A 15,709-nucleotide genomic window follows, 5' to 3' on the forward strand; every position below is an offset into this window, starting at 1 on the left:
CAGTTGCCATCCCTACCTACCTAGTGTGTTAGTATGGATGCTTTGAACTCTGAAGTAAACAGGTGCTAACTTTATTAAACTAGGAAAACACCAACAAACCTTACTCAGGATAGAATCGAAATGCACGTCATGAATTGACAAGCAATTCAATTCAGGAGAGTCTTGCAAGGTTAAAATTACTTTCATGTAGCAAACCCCTCCAAGAAAACAGTCTCAAAGTAATGTTTGCAAGGAAGGTTTTGAATGAAACTTTGAAGTTGTACAAGATCTAACATCATTCAACTAGAAAAGAGCTAACAGACCTCACTCTATATAGAATCCAAATTAACGTCGTGAATTGACAAGCTATCCAATTCAGGTCAATCTTGCAATGTTAAAATTGCTTTTATTTTCAAAATCCTCTAAGAGCATCTCCAATGGGGGATATTTGGAGAGGATATTTCTCTAAATATTTCCCTTTCTCAAATATCTCTCATTGTGGGGGATATTTGAAAGGAGAATAAAAATCACCGAGCACAAAGTTGTGCCCGGTGATTTCATTATGGGTGGTAGGAAAGTGGATCCCACAAGTTGTGATTGAGAGATAAAAATATTTGGTAGGTGGGGCCCATAAATATTTGGTTGAGGGGATATTTTATTGTGAGTTTTGGGATATTTGATAAGTGAGATATTTGATTGATGATATGGAAGTGGGCTCCATAAATATTTGGAGGAAATATTTGGTATCATTGTGGATGCTCTAAGAAAGCATTGTTCTAAGAGCAGTGTTAGTTGGGATAGTTCAGGGTCTTTAGACTCTTAAAGTTTCATCATCACTTGCATTCTTCAACAAGAAAGCACTAAGAATTCCTGTCATGAATTTGACATGCAAACCAATTCAATTGAGTCTTGCCATGTTAAACTTCCTACCCCACTGAATACGAAGCAAATAGCTGTCCTCCGGCAAACAGAGGTCACAAATTGGCATCAGTTGTCCATTATACATTCGAAATGCAAAAATAACTTATCACTTGATGCTTAAGATCAACAAAGAATGTTGAGAGATCGAATGACATACAAACAACTGGAAGAATGCAGTAAAAACCAAAGCTTTATTGAGTTTCATAGTTTTTCCATCATTAAAAACTATATAACTTCTAACAATAAGAAACCTTAAATGATATTACAGACTGATTTTTAAAAATTATACTAATAAACCATTACAAGCATTATCCTGTGAAGCTGATGCTTATAACTCAGGTCATGCTTTAGCGTGGAGATCAGCCGATCCAACATGATCGCCACGGACATGGATGTCCTCATCAGCAATGAACTTGCCCCAGAACCAGTGGGCCTTCCACACCGAGATCATCTCTTCGATGGGAACATTCTTGGTCTCGGGAAGGAAGAGGGCGATGAAGATGGTCATGATAAGCACCCATCCAGCAAAGAAGTAGAAGAGGCCAAACTTCATGTGGCAGAGCATTGTGAGAAATACTTGAGCTATGATGAAGGTGAAGAACATGTTGACGGAAACATTGATACTCTGCCCGGCCGACCTGATCTCCAGAGGAAATATCTCACTGGGTACCAACCAACCAAGGGGACCCCATGACCATGCAAATCCAGCAACATAGACACATATAAAGAACAACACTACATAACCATAGCCCTTTGGAATCTGCCCCTGGCCGCTGGTACCAAATTTGATCGCAATCAAGGTTCCCACAATTGCCTGCATCAAAGAGTTTAAGGACAACCAATGATTCCATTATTGCTGTTTGGTATTACTTTAAAACAACCATAAATTAGGCGATTGAAGTTAAGTGCGTAGGTATGGATCGATGTCGTGGATAAATTTGACAAAGATAAAAATCTTACCTGAGTGGATGGATCAAGATTCAAGTTGAAATACAATGGAAGTGCGAACAACTAAAGAAACAAAGATGATTATACCTGAGAAATAAGCATCTGAGTTCCGCCTTGCAAGAACAGCTTCCTTCTGCCGAGCTTGTCAACGGTGAAGATGGAGACAAAGGTGGCGACGACGTTGACCACGCCAGTGATAACAGCGGACATGAGGGAAGCATCGTCTCCGAATCCAATGGTCTTAAAGAGCACAGGAGCGTAGAACATGATAACGTTGATACCAGTGAGCTGCTGGAAAAACGGGATGAGTATGGTCATGGTAAGCTGCGGGCGGTACTTGCGCTTGAGAATGTTCTTCCAGGGGTGCTTCACCATCTTCGACTCCTCGCTGGCGGCAACCAGATCACTGAACTCCTCGTAAACATCGTCAGTGCCACGAACGCGACGGAGCATCTCCTTGGCGGCCTCAGGGTGACCACGCTCGATGAGGGAGTTGGGGGTGTCGGGGAGGAAGAGAGACCCGATCGTGATGATAGATGCAGGGACGGCGGCAAGGGCGAGGCTGACACGCCATCCCCAGCCGCCCTCAATCTTAGCGGTGCCGTAATTGATGACGTTGGCGGCAAAGATGCCGATCGTGATCATGAGCTGGAATCCGATGTTGAGCATTCCACGGAGGCGCGCCGGTGCCATCTCCGAAAGGTACAGTGGAACAGACTGCCATTTACACAAAGAAAACATAAAAGATGATCGCAATTTATAAAAGGCAACTTTTTTCATAATCTTTGTCATGAAGAAAATTAAATTACTAAATAGAAATTGGATGGATAATATTCCTGATAGACGTTCCGTTTGTAGAAAATAATTATAATTGTGTCAATAAATGCAATTAATGAAGATCGGCATGAAAAGTAACAAAAACAATTGCAATGTTTAGGAAATTTATTTGTTATTCCAAAAAACAATTTAATCGATTGCAACCTGATTGGCGAAGCCGATACCGATGCCGAGGAAGATTCGGCCGAAGATGAGCATTGAAACGTTTATGGCAGCGCCATTGAGGGCAGAGCCGATGAGGAAAATAAGCCCTCCGCCGAGCATCGACCATTTTCGACCGAATACCCTCGTCACCACCGAGGCGAAGAAGGAGGACACCAGCGCCGCCAGGTACAGCGAGGACGTGAAGATGGTCAGCAACGGGCTATCGAACGTGCAGTACTGGTTCGTGCTCTTGTTCGCCTTCTCCTTGCTGAGCACTTCCGGGAAGAACTTCCGCAGAAACGAGTCCATCGACGTCACTCCGCCTACATCCAAAAACCAAATCCCTCAATCAGATCCAGACAAAAAAAAAAAAAAAACTCAATAGGCAACAAAATCACACAAATCGAAGGATTCACGTCACCAGAGATGCCGATGTCGTATCCGAAGATGAGACCTCCAGTAGCGGCGACGACGCAGGTCAATAGAACGAAAAGCGTGAGTTTCCCAGGGTATTCCTTCCCTTCCCCGCCAGCAACGACCGCCCCGCCCGCCATTGTTACCTCAGATCGAACTCCACCAACTAACCTAGTCCCTAAAACCCTGAAACAGAGAGAACGCAGAGAAAGCGATGAGGAAGCGAGGAAGAAGAGAGCGATGAGCAATGCAAGAGCGAGGAGACGACGACGACGGAGGAGCTCTTTATATAGCAAAAGGGCGGAAAACGCGATACGGGTTTTTACCTGATATATCGGCTTTCAAGCGTTTCGGGTTTCGGCGCTACCGCGAACCGACACATACCGCGGGATCTATATTAAGAATAAAATCAAATTTACGATTCCATGCATGTTTCTCAGAGATTAATTTCCAAAACTGCAAGTTAAAAAAGTCAATTAATCCAAAATAATAATTATTCTTCTTCAAATCAAAGATACTTTACTATTTAAAACCGACAATTAAGGTCCAATCGGACCCTTAAGTCGGGACATGGTTTGACTAATTATCTAAATTTCAAACAACGACTCTTTTGGAAATTTATTTCACGCACTAAGCTTGAATTATTTATCAAAAGATTTATGAATTCTAAAATTATTTTTAGTACTATGTAATTTTGGAAATTAAATAATTGGGTGGGGGAATAGTGGATAAGGATAAATTTATGAGGTGGGCTTTTATATATAAGGAAATAAATTTGAATCCTAAAATAATTCCTAACTTTATCCTTGGTCAATAAAAGCATAGAGCTTTCCAAAAGACGTCCCTAATTTTCATCTTTAATAGGAGATTAAAATGGGTAATTAATAACTTATTGCTATTTATTCTTCTCTATTCCAAAGGCACACATATTTCCATTTTTTTAATATGTATAGGGGACAATTATATGAACGGATAAGACTTACTTAAAAAGTACGAGTCTTTATCTCCCTCTTTGCAAGCTCAGGCTCAAGCAAAGTTGTGAGCAAGTAGATAGATTTAGTGGTCGATCGGCAAGCAAGTAGGGCGAAAGAGGCTCGAGATGCTTGTGAGCAAAGAAGACGAAGAGTGGGACAATGATAGTTTTTTTTTTTTTTTTTTCATTTTTTTAAATTTCTTGCCTCTCCTTTTTATGGGAGAGTAAACAATGTGTTCAAATTATAAATTCAGAAAATTCTCATAGAAATGCAATTTGAGGTCAAATTTGCAGTTTTCATCCTAATCAATTGATTCATTTGGAGGGATCAACTTGCCCAAATAGATAAGCATTTGATCACTCCCCTCAGCTTTATTTAGCTAGATTAACCCTTACTTCTACTAATTGAGCTGACTAAATCAATTAAATCCACTTGGCCTTCTCAGCCTAAAGTAAGCTGTAAGATGGCCGAGTTATGGCGGAGCAGCTTGATCCGTGATCCAGTAAAAATCATCATCTAGCAAGGTAGCATGAACTACCAATCATTCTAATAGACTGGGAAATAACTAACTCAGCGTAATCCAAGATGGAGTGTGGATTAAACGGGTTATCTTATCAAAAAGAAAAAAACATAAAAAAAATCTCAATAGTTAATTTAATTTAATCATTTCATAAATAAATAATTCTAAAAAATATCTTCAATAAATTTTTAATTCTTAATTTCAGACATATTATATTAGCCTGAATAATTGACCTAAAAAATTCACAAATTTCAATATATAGTCTACAGTTAAATTTTGATTTTTTTTTTTTTTTTTTCTGATTCTCAACAGACGGACCAATCTGAGCCCGCTAGGGCCCGTTCGCTTAGACCTGAATCGGTATAGATTGATTTGTTTAGGTCCGTATTTAAATAAATTAATAAAATTTTAATTTAACTTAGTTTAAATTATTCCACCAATCAAATCTCTGATATCCCTTCGGCCCAACTCAGCATTTGTCTCGATTTATTTACTTAGTCCGGTCGATCAAACTAAATCACCTAATCCAATCAATCTGCTCAGCTCGGCTAACTCAACGATACTCCATTGGACTGACTAACCTTTCTAATATGACTCTTAACTTTATTGGACTGACTAACCTTTCTAATATGACTCTTAACTTAACTAAGAGGGTGTTTGACTGTGCTTATAAACTTTTTAAAATAGTTTATAAGTTGTTTTGGAGTTTATAGTTTCCTCAAATTTATTTGATAAATTTTTTTTTCAAACAGCTTATAAGCTGTCAAAATAAGTTGTTTTGAAGCTTATAAATTGTTTTTAAAAAAGTATGAAAGATTCTATTATTTTTTTAAAAATCTTATTTTAATAATTTGTTTCTCTAAAATATCCTTATATAATTTCATAAATCTCCATCTTATTCTCCATAAATTTTTATAAGCCTAATATCTTTTTATCTCCGCCGACTTTTCTTCAACATTGTGTCATCTTCTCCGTCAATACTTCTTTCTAATTTTCTCTCCCCCGGTGCAGAAATTCGTCCAAAACCCTCTATTAATAGTATTATACCCTTTTTGGTAATTTTATTAATAAAAAATCTTATAATATCAAACACATCAATATCTTTAAGTTGATTGTAATAAGTTCAGTCAAACACTTTAACAACTTATTTTTAAAATAAGACCTAACAACTTATAAGCTCCTAAAATAACTTATAAGTTGTTTTTAATAAGTTTAGTCAAACACCCTCAAAATTAGTTAAATAGTTTGGTCTAATTAGGCCTAACTCATGGTTCGATTAACGGGTAACCTCAATTGCCCTCACACAATAGTGCAATGATAGGACATCTTCTCATCCGAAGAGAGGGTTAATTTCAGTAGTGTGAGACAGAATTACTATCATAGGGTAATGATTTGAATCTCGACAAAGTCGAAGAAAAAGAAATCCTCATTATACTAGCCAAATATAGTTTTTAAATTTATCTTCTCATAGATAGTCATGAGATCGATTGTATGAAACCGTTGGAATGACAGATTACATCTTTTTGCTACCAATGGTGAGAGGTTTTCTCAATTTTCCATGTATCTCAAAATTGAGTCATATATAATTTCAATGAATTTAATGAATATATTTTTTTTTAATAAATAGACATTGATCACTCGTTGTGAGTATTTTTTGATTTATTTTGATGGAATAAATTTTTTTTACAGGATTGAATCCGTCATCTCCGAATTAATTGATATAAATTAAATATTTAATAGCAACTAAAAAAAACGAAAACTCAATCTAACGAAAACTCAATCTGAGAGCCGACTAACCAAATAAATTGAGCCGTCTTCCTAAACAATGGCGTAGCCAGCTTGAACAACTGCCCTGGGCTAAAAATGCTAAGCCCAGTAAAACTTAACCCAGCATAGCAAGGTTGAAGCTTAAAATTACTGGACATTGCTAGGCTGAACAACTGGCCTGGGCTAAAACTGCTGAGCCCAGTAAAACTTAGCCCAGCATAGCAAGGTTGAAGCCTAAAATTACTGGGCATTACTTGCTGGGTGAGGCCTAAAATTGCTAGGCATTGCTAGGCTTCACTGGGCTAGAACCCAGCAAAGCCCAGCCCTGACTACGCCTTTGTTCCTAAATATCTGACAATAGATGATTTTATTCGTCCCAAATAATCTTATGCCATCCGCTTACGATGCTATGGGGCCGAGCTACACCCGTGGGGAACAAAGTGAAGGGAGAAAATAACTCACTCTATGCAAATTAAATTTTCTCAAAAATTTATATTAAAAAAAAAGAAACTTCGTGTTGAAAAAAACAATCTGTTGACGTTGAATTTCGTTCGAAGAATATTTATAGCTTCAAGCAATAAGGTAGTGCTGAATATTTACTATAATACTTTCTATAAATAACCCTCACCATGTTTTTATCATCATATCCATATCAACAAAAAAAAGATATATTTTATTTTTTATTTTGTTCAAATATTAGAATTTCTAAACTCTTATTATTTTACTGCACGGTTATTAATATCATTGAGTTGTCTAATAAAATAATAATACAGTAAATAATTTATATACTCATCGGTATACTTTAAATAAAAAAAACGGAACATTGCATATTATTTAATTGAGGTAAGGTGAAAAATTTAAAAACACTAGGAGTAATTTGGAGGTGGAATTATGTGCGATTTAAGAATTATAAGGGTACTCATGTTAAATACAAGGATGCTATATGAACAAATAAAAGGATGTAATTTTTAATTAAATTAATTCTAATTCTAATTAACACTGATAATTTTCAGTAATTAAAGAGTTAGACATTGTTTACGACAAAAGGATGAAAAAATCTTTAAAATGTTAAGAATATTTTTAAAAAGATGGAAAATACAGGGGGTGAAAGGCAATTTTCTCCAACCAAACTAGGTTTATTTACAGCCTCCGCTCACCGAATTCACGTAGTATTTTACGTTACATGTCTCAATCCACATCTCCCTCTTCCTGCGCCTCCTCGATCGCTCCCGCGTCTACCCTTCGATCGAAGTCGCCCACTCTCTCCTTCGCCGCTCCACTGGCTTCCGATTCGAGGAGTCGTGGCTCCGGATTGCGAGCTCAAGAGTAGGGTTTGGGATTTTCAATCTACATGCCCATTTCCTCGTCTCCATGTCTGCGCCTGTTTCTAATTCGGCGTCCGCGGCGGCGCCGCCAGCGACCAAGATCTGCTTCAACTCCCAGTGCAAGGAAATCGTAGCGGATCACCAGCCGCCGAGGAAGAAGGGGTGGCGCCTCCGCTCCGGAGAGATCGCGGAGCTTTGCGGCCGCTGCTCGTACTGCCCTTCCCTTCTCTCTTGCTTGATTCCCCAATCCTTAAGCTTCCTTGCACTAGTTTACCCCATTTTTTTATTAAAAAAAGTATTGTCTCCGTGTTAGCATAAATGGGTCGTTTTTTCATTCGAATTTGGGCCTTGAGGTGATCGGGTTTGGTTTTACAGCGAGCGATTGAGGCAGCTTCTGTTGTTCTCTCTAACGAATCTTCTATCCTTCCGTTCGGTCTATGTGATTCACGCTTGCTGAATGTGAGTTCTACTACTGCGACCGTGCGAATTACATGTTTGACTTTATTTTTTAAAATGCTTTTTTTTTTATGTTTAATACCGCATGAATTATCGTGGATAAAGATCTAAACGGATGCCTTTTTCTTCTTGGGATGAGTCATACATGATGTATATATATATATATATAGAAAAGAGTTCAATGTTTCTAATTTACTCTCCGATTAATTCGCCCCCGTATATTGAATCATATCTATTTGCTACTGTAGAAGTGCATTTGAGCAAGGTACTTTCTGCGAGACGTTTCATTCTGGTGTTACTGGTTGGAGAAACTGTGAGACATGCCGCAAGGTTAGAGAGGAACTCTGTTTTGATTCTAACTAGTTTTATTACCATGCTACTCATCTGTTCACATGAATGCAAAATCGCCCTTTGTGGCTGTGTTGTGTATACCTTATTAATTGTCCTATTTGCAGCGGTTGCATTGCGGGTGTATAGTGTCAGCTCAAACTTATATTTATCTTGACGCTGGAGGAGTTGAGTGCATTGCATGCGCCACTAAATCTCTTCCAAAGGTGAGCGGCAGAACTCACCCTCACTCTGTCAATGTCATGCAATACTTTCTCAGTTTGACCATCCTATTCTTCGACTAACAGCAGTATTAAATTAGTTGAGTGCATGACAGCATATCGTGGATTAAAACCTTCTTAGTCTTTATCTACAAATTATATTGTTTGGAACTTTTGTTGGTATAATTTTTTATTAGACATTATAATGGTATAGGAGCATGTAATGAAATTGAGAATTAGTGCGATTAACTGGGACACTCTGTAATGGTGTAATTGCTTCTGTCTGTTTTCACTTTAAAAGTGAAAGCCTTGAGATATATTTGTTAATTTGGTTAAATTGGTGTCATGTGATTCTATTCTATGTGCAGGTTACGATTTCATTCAGTTGTATTTAACTGAACCAAATTTGAGCTATTAACACTGTACTTTTATTTATTTATATTATGCTGATGTTTGTTCTAATTCCCTACCGCGATAGCTGCAAATATAGGTATCCATTAACAATTGTTTTAGATACATCACACTTTTGTCCACCTATTTGACTCCTTGATTTTCTTGCTACTAATATGTTTCTAGACACCAAATCAAATGTCTTCTCCTTCTATGCTTATGCAACATGTATCTGAAAGGAGAGATTCATCTGCTAAACCCTGGAAATCAGTTACCACTCCATTTTCTGGGCAATGGCGTCAAGCTCCACATATGTGGAATATGACAAATATGCAGTCTGATTTGCAACAAAGACTATCATATGAGTTTGACAGGCCTTGTAGCATTGAAAGGTTGACACCAGGGAGGCGACACTATATATCAGCACATGAAAAAAACTTTGAGCCTGAGAGAGTAATTTCTGGCAGCGTTAACAACATTTCACAAGATAGATACGCTCATGGGAACACAGGTTTGTACTCATTTCCTTCTTACAGCAAATACTAGAGTAAGCAATCCTAATATTTGTCAAACTCATGTCTTCTTGTAGGAGAAAATGATCCAAATTCTACAAGGAAACTGGTATCTATGGACCCTTCAACCAGTTCTGGATTTAAAATTGAAACAAAACCAAACCCATCTTCCAATTTGCATCCACTACCAATCAATTTGCAAACATCACCTGTCGCAAAAGAAGACTCATCTCTTGTTGTTGGACTACCTGTTCCCTTTTCATCATCACATGGAGCAAAAGGTCCAATTACTCTTCCAGCAAATCAGCCACTAGCTCAAGTAACTTCTCCATTATCAAGCCAGCTGTGCCCTCCGCATATCACTGAAGCTGGATTGCAAGTTCAAATGCGCAATGGAAGAACTAAAGGTGATGCCTTTCCACGAACACAATTACTTCCTCGATATTGGCCTACGATAACAGATCAAGATCTACAACAAATATCTGGAAGGTATCCTTCCATTTCTTTTATTCTTTGTTTGAAAGTTTTGGTTGCATTGTTCTTCTTACCTCGATTTTCCCATTTATGACGTTCCTCCCTTCCCATAACTTTTACTGGAAGTATTACTTGACTATTGCAAGTTCACAAACCATCATCACTCCCTTGTTTGAGAAGATGCTAACTGCTAGTGATGTTGCCCGGATTGGACGGCTTGTGTTACCCAAGAAATGTGCAGAGGTGACTCCTTCAGCTTTTAAATATTTAGTTTAGAAACTTCTGCAACACTATCCCTAAATTTTATGAATTAAGTATTCCTCCTTGTACTTCTAAAGTTAATATTGGCAAGAATGATTGATTTTTAAATGAAGGGTGAGATTGATTAAATCTGATAAGGATAGAGGAATGTGATTCTCACCAAGTGATTAAATTATCTATCCATATTGTTCACATGTTATCCACCTATTAATTGTCTTGGGATTGGATTATGAATATCCGAGTTACTGATCCATCAAATAGTTTGATTTACAAATTGTGCTCCATTGCTCTTTTGAAGTTAAGTGGTTATACATTTTGAGGAACTTTTGGATGATAGTAATTCTATGCCGGCTTCAACTTTGCATGGATTATACTGCATCTCTAGTCAACTTGTTGAGACTTACTACCTTGGTACTTGCAACTTAAATGCATTTGTAAAAAATGTTTCTTGTATGTCAACTATTTCATTCACATGAAGATTCTCATTTAGAGTACTATTTATATGTCTATCGTTCTGTGAGTCTTCTGATGGGTGATGTTTTTGCACAGGTATACTTCCCTACAATTTCTCAGCCTGAAGGACTTCCATTAAAAGTTCAGGATACAAGTGGAAGGAATTGGACATTCCAATTTCGATTTTGGCCTAACAACAACAGCAGGATGTATGTATTGGAAGGGGTTACTCCTTGTATTCAGGCAATGCAACTGCAAGCAGGTGACACAGGTATTGTTCAAGCTAAATTGCATGTTGACCAATCTTTTCTTTGCAAAACTTGCTAATAGATGCTTCCAAAAACTCTTCTCGATAATCAATGTCATTCCTTAAAATCAATGGATATACATATTTCTTTATTTGTCCTTTCCATTTGCCATGGGAATTTAATTCATTAGTTTAATTAACAGCTTTTACCACCAGTCATAAACAATTCTGACAGAGATATCAAGTAACAATTTGGAAGTTGTTTCTCTAAATGGTTTTAGTTTTTAGTTATATTGTTATTTTCACTTCTAATATGAAGGCTGTGCTGGTTATACATACAAGTGTAATTTTACAATTACATGTAGGGACATCTTTTCTGTGCGTTTGAAACTAAATGTGTTTCTGCAGTTACATTTAGTAGGATAGATCCAGAAGGAAAGCTTGTCATGGGATTTAGAAAGGCTTCTAGCAACTCTAATGAACAGGTTGGTTAGTCAAATATTGTCATTTCTTAAACATATTTGCTTGTCAAGGATTATCTAGGTTACAAAATGGAGAAATCCTGTGTTCTTTATGTATAAATATGTATAGACATTACCGATGTCTTCTATGCTCATAGAACCTTCCATTTAAATGTTTTGTCAATGCCTCAATTTGAATGATTTACATCTTGAAATCTTAATTCAGACTTTGTAAACTGCAGGATCCTAAAACACACAATTCTGGCAATGATTTGCCATCACCACCAGAAGGTAATGAGAAAAATGTTGTTTTCCCTCTAGATGTTTTTCAAATATAAAGTATCATATGATTGTTCGATTTGGTCAATGCAACAGATCAGTCTACCTGGCCTATACAAAAGGATGTGTCTATTTCCAGGTCACTTCCTGTTCCTAGCAAGAGGAAAGCCAAAACACTTGGCTCAAAGAATAAACGCCTTAGAATCGAAAATGAGGAATCCATGGATTTGAAACTAACATGGGAAGAGGCTCAAAAATTGCTCCATCCACCTCCAAATTCTTCTCCTAGCATTGTTGTTATTGAAGGCCATGAGTTTGAGGAATATGAGGTGAACAACTTAACGTATCCACCATGTTATAATTGCAATGCTGATATTTAACTTTTAAATCCTGTCATGAGGTTAACCATATTAGATTTTGAGGTTTTTATTCCCTGTCCCATTCTTTGGCTTCCTTGTTCATTTTACACGTTTAGTCATTTGTAACAATTTTTCCGTATGCCCACATTTATAATAGTCATGTAGTGAGTATCCATTGGGTGCATCTTTATCTGCTTAAGTGAGCCATTATCCAATCAGTGAAGTTTGTGTTCTTTAGCACTGTTTTGACGTGGCTCAAGTGCTACAGATAGTTTTAGTTAGATCACATGGATATTTCTCTTTTCCTAATTAATTCACCTTCTATCCAGTAAAACATAACTAACCTAGTCCAATCATTAAGTGCCTGACTCTGTCAGTTATGTCAGACATCTAACAGTCCGAGAAACAATACTATTAGATACATAAATGGCCAATAAGCAATACAACAATAGAGCATTTATCAAAATGCAATTAAACTAACCTAGTTTTCCCTCTTTCAGTTTCATCATTCACTCCTCCATTATACTAACTATGAGACTGAATTTGGCTTTTAATTTGCTATTTCAAAGGGGCTACTTTAATTACTCTCTTTCAGTGTTCGTTCTGATGCTTTTATTCATGACCTATTATATTATTTTCTGAAGCATTTTTGTTCCTTTTTATATGTTGTATCCTTTCCTTGATTTGATGGTATGAACATGTACTTAGACGATCAATAAATGCTCCAGTTAGGCGATGTGAAACTATGATAAATATGCACATCAAACAAGAAAGAGGAAGACAAAAAAAAAAAAATTTAGTTAACAACAATAACACTAGATAAAATTTATTTAAGTATAGATGATGATATAGTATGGGATAGAGCCTAATGACATAGACGAATCTATATAGCCGAGCACACATAGTGGGATAAGATTTGGTTGTTGTATCTTTTCCTTGTTTTGAGTTTTGGTATTTCATCACATTATATACTGTTGGCAATGTGAAATTATGATAAATACACATATCAAACCATGAAAAGGAAGAGCAACAATAAAACAAGATAAAATTTATTTAAGTACAGATGATGATATAGTAGGGGATAGAGCCCAATGACATAAAAGGATTCATCTAGCTGACTCCACCTAGTGGGATAAGGTTTGGTTGGTGTTGTTGTATCCTTTCCTTGTTTTGAGTTTTGGTATATCATCCATCACCTATTCAGTATGCAATTCCATCTTCATGCTTTGCAGATGTACTAATTCTTGTGCAGGGCAAAATAAAAACTCAATTCTTTGGCAATTATAGCAATTATTTTTTGGTTTAAACTCATTGTGCAATTACTGCTATAGCTTGATTACATTAACACTGATTTAATCTTAATACAGTACATTAACTAATTTTTTTAGCTGAACCTTCCATCGCATTTCTTTTCGAAGATAGTTCTGACAAATGTAAAGCATTTTGTTTTTTCCCCTCTTTTTAAGACTGCACTCCGCTTTTGTCGTGCTGAACTTAGACCTTCTTTAAACTTTTTGTCCTTGTTTACTATTTTGCATGAAACTATTTTTTTTTTTTTGTCTTGGACAGGAAGCACCTATACTCGGGAAGATGCCATACTTGACCTCAAATCAAGCTGGGTATTCTTTCTAGCACATTTTCCTCATTTTATACATAATGGTCATAAGTGGCTTTTAACATACCCTCAAACTGAGTGAATATGTTATAAGTTCAAAGTTTGTTGAAAAATAGTCTATATAAGAACTGAAACCCACTTGATGAATTGCTAATTGATTATTTGGATTAACAAAAGCCATGCAAATATGTTTGTCCCAAGCTTTTAAGAAATTGCCAACTCATGGGAAGCGGCGACCTAGGAGTTTAGTTCTCCGATTGAGTATTTGAATTGACAAAAGATCTATAAACAACCTTGTTCAACAGTGGCTGATACTAGCACTTTGTTCAAACCTAATCTGCTATTGCCAGAACAAATAGCAGATACCATATGGATCAGTTTGAAATTTGTCATTAGAATTCATGTTCCAGAATTTGTCTAAGCATAATTAATTAGCAACGTACTTTTGTTGATTCACCAGAAGGTTATGCACGTCAACTATTGTTCAATCCTCTTTAATTAACTGTTCATAACTTCTATCTTCCAATGTGTGCAGGTCAGCTTGCATTGCTGCTCAAGAATCAGGTGCGTCAAAATAATAATATCTTTTTTCGACAGGAAGGTTAATATCTTTTTTGACAGGAAGGTTGCACCTTCCAATTTGTCATCGTTAGATTTTTCATGCACATTAAAGAATATATTCTGCTAATTATTGTTAAGGTGTGTTTTGGTGCTGAGGTATGTAAGGCTAATTCTGTTTAACATTTCTGTAAGATAGTTCAATGTGTAGCAGGTGGTTCCAAGAGGGGCAAGGCAAAGGCACAGAAGGACAATGTTGAAGTGTCTGATCGTCTTGCTGCACTTGCGAGTCTTGCTATTGGCGAAAACCTTCCAGCATCCCAACCAACGACTAAGCATCCTCGGCACAAGCCTGGCTGTTCATGCATTGTTTGTATACAGCCTCCTAGCGGTAAGGGCCCCAAGCACAAGCCAGAGTGCAATTGCAACGTCTGCCTCACCGTGAGACGCAGGTTCAAAACGCTGCGCGAGAAGCGTCAGTCTGAAAAGGAACTTGAGATTTCAGAGAAGCAACCGCCATCAACCATCCCACCATCCGATGTTTTACCAGAAGCAAGGACTAATGATCCACGATCAACTGGTGCAAGCCCAAGTGATGAGATTCCCTCTCTGAAAGGAACCACAAATGTCGATACAGAAATATCCGCATCGCCGCCTCTCAAGATCACCCAGATTGACTTGAACATCCAGCCGGAGCGGGAGGAAGAACCATCAACCCTACAGCAAACTGTGACACTGGTACCCTACTGAGACTTACGGAGAAGATGGAAGTAACAAGGTGGTGAGACGATGCCAAACTAAAGTGAGGGATTGCCATAGCCAAGTAGGCAATTTCATGGCCAACATCAACGTCTCACAGTTTGCTTGCTGGTTTGCAAACTGATGTGCAGTGCTCAGGCAAGTTACATTAACGTATACATCAACCTCCTTTATTTAGTTTTTTCTTCTTACATAACTAATGGTAAGGAGCTTCATACTATTTTGTCCCGTGTAATCGTTAGCAACTGTGGGAAGGTCCTTTCATTTTAGTTTTTTTTTTCTGCGGTGGGATGGTTTGGAGGAAAAATTTCGTTCACTCCCTAGTTATTTCACAGTTGGCTATGAGTTAATTTTGTGATTTACCTTTCTTCTTCGTATAACTTGAAGACGGATTATAAGAAGAGTGATGAAGTCAGCGTAATCTATGATGCTACACTTTCATTTTAGTTTTTCCAGCCTTTTTCTTGTTATTTGGTTGTGATTTCTACTGGTGATTTCTACTGCAGAA

General features: G+C 37.3%; 2 protein-coding genes across 2 annotated transcripts; one reads left to right on the forward strand and one right to left on the reverse strand.

Moving 5' to 3' along the window:
- Positions 1-1,085: 1,085 nt before the first annotated feature.
- Positions 1,086-3,487, reverse strand: LOC122021968 (sugar transport protein MST3-like). The gene is made up of 4 exons (XM_042580156.1): positions 3,251-3,487; positions 2,830-3,152; positions 1,936-2,565; positions 1,086-1,714 (listed from the first exon to the last, which is right to left on the reverse strand). Exons 1-4 carry the CDS (start codon positions 3,381-3,383, stop codon positions 1,241-1,243), a joined length of 1,560 nt encoding a protein of 519 aa, XP_042436090.1. The 5' UTR covers positions 3,384-3,487; the 3' UTR covers positions 1,086-1,240.
- A 4,189-nt stretch (positions 3,488-7,676) lies between these two features.
- Positions 7,677-15,563, forward strand: LOC122018974 (B3 domain-containing protein Os07g0563300-like). The gene is made up of 13 exons (XM_042576474.1): positions 7,677-8,039; positions 8,534-8,615; positions 8,741-8,839; positions 9,410-9,734; positions 9,813-10,224; positions 10,356-10,452; positions 11,020-11,194; positions 11,579-11,655; positions 11,874-11,922; positions 12,007-12,239; positions 13,839-13,888; positions 14,420-14,448; positions 14,642-15,563. The coding sequence occupies exons 1-13, from the start codon at positions 7,876-7,878 to the stop codon at positions 15,190-15,192; spliced, it is 2,343 nt and encodes a 780-aa protein (XP_042432408.1). The 5' UTR covers positions 7,677-7,875; the 3' UTR covers positions 15,193-15,563.
- The last annotated feature ends 146 nt before the right edge of the window (positions 15,564-15,709 follow it).

Source organism: Zingiber officinale, chromosome 9A, assembly GCF_018446385.1.
Source record: "Zingiber officinale cultivar Zhangliang chromosome 9A, Zo_v1.1, whole genome shotgun sequence".
NCBI lineage: Eukaryota > Viridiplantae > Streptophyta > Magnoliopsida > Zingiberales > Zingiberaceae > Zingiber > Zingiber officinale.

What these genes read in the sequence shown, in the direction of transcription:
- LOC122021968 (XM_042580156.1), bottom strand. Translation starts at nt 3,383, where the DNA reads ATGGCGGGCGGGGCGGTCGTTGCTGGCGGGGAAGGGAAGGAATACCCT. An exon ending in GTATCGGCTTCGCCAATCAG is followed by an intron (nt 2,566 to 2,829) that starts GTTGCAATCGAT and finishes TGTAAATGGCAG; the next exon opens with TCTGTTCCACTGTACCTTTC. An exon ending in CTCAGATGCTTATTTCTCAG is followed by an intron (nt 1,715 to 1,935) that starts GTATAATCATCT and finishes TCTTTGATGCAG; the next exon opens with GCAATTGTGGGAACCTTGAT.
- LOC122018974 (XM_042576474.1), top strand. Translation starts at nt 7,876, where the DNA reads ATGTCTGCGCCTGTTTCTAATTCGGCGTCCGCGGCGGCGCCGCCAGCG. An exon ending in ATACGCTCATGGGAACACAG is followed by an intron (nt 9,735 to 9,812) that starts GTTTGTACTCAT and finishes GTCTTCTTGTAG; the next exon opens with GAGAAAATGATCCAAATTCT. An exon ending in TTGACCTCAAATCAAGCTGG is followed by an intron (nt 13,889 to 14,419) that starts GTATTCTTTCTA and finishes CAATGTGTGCAG; the next exon opens with GTCAGCTTGCATTGCTGCTC.